The sequence below is a fragment of the Sinocyclocheilus rhinocerous genome, unplaced genomic scaffold, assembly GCF_001515625.1.
Source record: "Sinocyclocheilus rhinocerous isolate Xijiao unplaced genomic scaffold, SAMN03320098_v1.1 scaffold555, whole genome shotgun sequence".
NCBI lineage: Eukaryota > Metazoa > Chordata > Actinopteri > Cypriniformes > Cyprinidae > Sinocyclocheilus > Sinocyclocheilus rhinocerous.
In genome coordinates this window covers 552,411-557,184 of record NW_015629527.1, presented here as the reverse complement: position 1 = coordinate 557,184, position 4,774 = coordinate 552,411, and the positions used below count along the sequence as shown (strand labels likewise).

The window sequence follows — 4,774 nt, the reverse complement described above, 5'->3', positions numbered from 1 at the left end:
CGTTCGTTTTCTTGAGCTTGTTTAGCCACATTTTTTTTGCATGTTGTTGTTTGCTGCTTTTGTAAAATGCTGCAGTTTTAATTACACTTCTGCTTTTAATATCTTCTCTGTTGTTTATTATTTTATGGTTTTTTTTATTTTTTTTTATGCTTTTTTTTAATACACACTTTCGTTCCATTTTCCTCAGATTTCAGTGGAGTTCAGGAATTTGGGCCAGGAGTATCGTGACGTGATTTCAGACATTTGTCACCGGATGGGTGTGGGAATGGCCGAATTCCTGGAGAAGAAGGTTTCCTCCATGAAAGAGTGGGACAAGGTTAACTTTACACACGTATTTGACGTGTTAGTTTAACGTTTATCCATCTGCATGTAGATTTATAGACCTATAACTCACCAAAGCGATGCAGAAGCGCTCCCATCGCATTTTAAAGCATGTCTGACATTCTGCATGAGACGTTTGTCATGCATAATGTTGTAAACATCTGTCCGGCTGTGTACAGTACTGTCATTATGTGGCCGGTCTGGTGGGGATCGGTCTGTCCCGTCTGTTCTCGGCGTCCCAGCTGGAGGACACTGAGGTGGGCCGGGACACGGAGCTGGCGAACTCCATGGGTCTGTTCCTCCAGAAGACCAACATCATCAGAGACTATCTGGAGGACCAGCAGGAGGGAAGGGCCTTCTGGCCGCAGGAGGTACAAACCTTTAACCCCGCTCTCTTCCCAGCAGCTGTGGTTGCCAAAACTTTACCACAAACATTTTTAAAAAGACTGTACATTTCATTAACTGATATAATGTTAATATTCCATTTAGAGTAATACAGTTTTTCTCAGTCGCTTTGGTGCATTTCTCAGATCAGAAATGAAATTCTCAAAACCACTTGTTCAACCTCCACATCATCTAGTCACTTGTGCACATCATAAACGAAGTTTCTCATTCTACTGAACAAGTTGCGATTGCTTTGGTACATTCATGCAATTGATTATGTGCATTTAACCTCGGTTTCCTACATTATCAGTTACTATTGTCATGTTGCTCAAAATGTATTATTTAGTTCTCTGTGCAATAGTCTCACCCCTCAAAATATCTAGGCATTAGTTCATCGTTTAAGTCATTCAATGCAAAATGGTTGATCTAGTTGTCATAAACTGTCAAATTTTCCACACATTTCTATGAGACTTTTTGTAAATTTGCTATGAATTGTGCAAGTGAATATTGGCTTTCACTAATGAAGGGAATGTATAAACCAGTTCTCTGAAATAGCTCTAAGGTGCATCTCATGAACCTTCAATTGGAAAGCATATATGTGACCACCAGTCTAAGTCGCTGGGGTATATTTGTAGCAATAGCCAACAATACATTGTATGGGTCAAAATTATACATTTTTCTTTTATGCCAAAAATCATTAGGATATTAAGTAAAGATCATGTTCCAATTTTGAATTAGATTTTATTTGTATATTTTTAGTTTTCATTTTTATTTTAGTTAAAGTTTTAGCAATTTAGTTAAAAATTTAGTTTTTTTTTTTCTAATTATGTCTGTACGTATTATAAAAGCTTTGTTTTTGTTTTTGTTTATTTAGTTTTAGTCATTTTAGTACTTTAACTTAAATTAAACAAAAATGAGAATTGTTGCTTTGGCAACTAGCTGAAATTAAATATTTTTTTCTATTTAAATTATTTTGTATTTCAAGTAATGAAAAAAAAAATTAATCACTTTATTTTTAGTTTATTTTATATTTAAATTTTAGTTAAACGTTTTGCAATTTTGTTGTGTGTTTTGCCATTTTATTTATTTGTTTGTTTGTTTATTTAAATGTCTATATTTTTGAAGTTTCATTTTTGAGTTTTAGTGCTAGAACTTAACCTACACAAAAATTAGAATTGTTGCCTTGGCAACTAGCTGAAATAAAATAATTTTTTATATATATTTTATTTTATTTCAGTTAATGCTTATTTTATTTTAAGTAATTGTGGGAATGTCAGTTTGCATTTTTTTTCCACTGTTGCTTTTTATTTGCATTGCATTCTTTGCTTTTTTTTGCATTGCTTTTTCTTCCAAAATCTGTGCATTTAACAGTATTTTACTGTAAAATTACATAAAATGTCCCGTTAGACAGTTTTTTACCGTAGCATTTTTGCATTGTTTTGCTGGTGAGGTTGTGATCAGTGCATGTGTGAGTGATGGCTGTTTGTGTGCCGCAGGCCTGGAGTCAGTTTGCGTCCCGTCTGGAGGATTTCGCTCGTCCTCAGCACCTGAGCTCTGCCCTGTCCTGCCTCAACCTGCTGGTGACCGATGCTCTCCATCACGTCCCAGACGTCATCGCATATCTGTCTCGCCTCTGCAACCAGAGCGTCTTCAACTTCTGTGCCATTCCTCAGGTCTGATTCATTTCTCACAATGAACCTTCATCTGTTTATGTGCACTTACAAACACCAGAGTGCGTTCAGTGGGTTCAGGTCTCACACAGGGGATAGTGAGCACATTACGAAGTTAGCTATAAGGGTGCGGATTATAGAAATAAATATAGGGAATATAGAAATTGCACACAGATGAATGCATGGATACTTTCTTTGCTGCTGTACATTGTTTTTCTATGCAAACATGCACTAAAACTTAAATTACTAAACAGATTTACATTAATTTAAATGAAAAACAGTATTAGAAATGAAATAAAATAAATTTAAAAAAACTTATTTCAGTTAGTTGTGAGGGCGAAATTTAAAATTTTCGTTTAGTGCTAAAATTATTAGTGCTGTCAAACGATTAATAGCATCCAAAATAAAAGTTTTTGTTTGCATAATATATGTATGTGTGTATTGTGTATATTTATTATGTATATATAAATACAAACACATACATGTATACATTTAAGAAAAATATGTTCTGTTTATACGTTTAAAATATTTATATATAATATCAATTATATTCATATAAATATATGCATGGAAATATTTTCAAAATATATACTGTATGTGTGTGTATTTATATATACATAATAAATATACACAGTATACACACATATATAAATAAAAACTTTTTTGATGCGATTAATCGCAATTAATCGTTTGACAGCACTAATAATTACTAAAACTGAAATAAAAATGTATAAAAATAAAACCGATATTTAAAAACAAAACTAAAACTAATAAAAATGACTAAAACAGCAAAATTACTAAAACTTTAACAAAAATTGAAATGAAAACTGAAAATGTACAAATGAAAACTAATTCAAAAACATTTTATTTCAGTTGTGAAAGCAGAATTTGATTTAAGTACTAAAATGACTAAAACTGAAATAAAATGAATAAAAACTAAAAAGACATTTTAAAAAAACTAATAAGAACAAAATTATTGAAACTTAAATTAAAATTAAAATGAAACTGGAAAATATAAATATAATTTTTTTTAAAGAATATAAAACATTTCACTTAGAAAGGCAGAATTTAAGTTGAAGTAATAAAATTACTAAATCTGAAATGAAAATTAATAAAAATGAAATGGACTTTAAAAAAGTAATAATAACAAAATTACTAAAACTTGAGCTGAAATTAAAATGAAAACAGAAAATAATAATAAAAACTCATTCAAAATAGAATAGAAAAAATTCTACTTATTTTATTTCATTTACAAAGGCAGGATTTTTTATTTTTTGTTTGGTTTAAGTTGAAGTGCTAAAATTACTAAAACTAAAAGCAAAATAAAAAATAATAAAAACTAAATAGGCATTAAAAAACACAAAAACTAATCAAATGACCAAAACACCCAACAAAATTACTAAAACTTTAATAAAATGATAATGAAATATACAAAAATAAAAACGAATTCAAAATAGAATATAAAAATGTAAACTTATTTAATTTCATTTATGAAGGCAGAATTTCAGATTTTTTTCAAAGGTGAAGTTCTAAAAAGACTAAAACTGAAATAAAAGTTAATAAAAATATTTTTTTAAACAAAAAACATTTAAATGACTAAAACAACAAAATTACTAAAACTTTAACCATATAAATATAAAAAAAAATAATTCCAAATATGAATAAATACTAAGATAGTAATGATGCTAAAACAACACAGATGCATGCGTTTGAATGTTGTACATTGTGTTATTGCATGTAAATAAGATGCATATGAAAACAGTGATCATTCAACGTTACCAACAACATAAACAAACGTTACTGCGCATGCGTGCTTTTGTGGCTTCTGCGAAAAATCAACAACAACAGCAAAGTCCCTCTAGAGTACATTATTTCTGATAACAAGCAAAATATGTTTCCCGCGTAAATCAGACGGGCTTATTGAACATGCAAATTCATTCTCTGCCAGCAGGAGGTGCTTTTAGAGCGGATAAATAGAGGTTTCACCGATAACGGCTGTACACAAAGCAGAGCTGAGCTCACAAAACGCTGCTTTATCAGGCACTACATACAAGATGAAATGAAAATGACATCGAATTTTTTCTGAAGACAGTCGCTTTCCTTCAGAGATGCAGTGATATAAACCTATACAGAAAAATCCCGTTAAAATCACATGTGAAATATGTGACCCATGGACCACAAAACCAGTCATAAGGGTCAATTTTTCGAAATTTTAGATTTATCTCAATCATCTGAAAGATGAATAAATAATCTTTCCATTGATGTATGGTTTGTTAGGATCGGACAATATTTGGCCGAGATACAACTATTTGAAAATCTGGAATCTGAGGGTGCAAAAAAATCTAAATATTGAGAAAATCATCTTTAAAGTTGTTCAAATGAAGTTCTTAGCAATGCAT

General features: G+C 30.7%; 1 protein-coding gene across 2 annotated transcripts in view; it reads left to right on the top strand.

Moving 5' to 3' along the window:
- LOC107739179 (squalene synthase) overlaps nt 1-4,774 on the top strand; it is a 15,723-nt gene that overhangs the window by 9,703 nt on the left and 1,246 nt on the right. For both annotated transcript variants that reach the window (XM_016551205.1, XM_016551204.1), the window contains 3 exons: nt 188-316; nt 501-692; nt 2,202-2,378. In XM_016551205.1, coding sequence (XP_016406691.1) covers nt 188-316; nt 501-692; nt 2,202-2,378 — 498 coding nt within the window. The remainder of the gene's footprint in view (nt 1-187; nt 317-500; nt 693-2,201; nt 2,379-4,774) is intronic.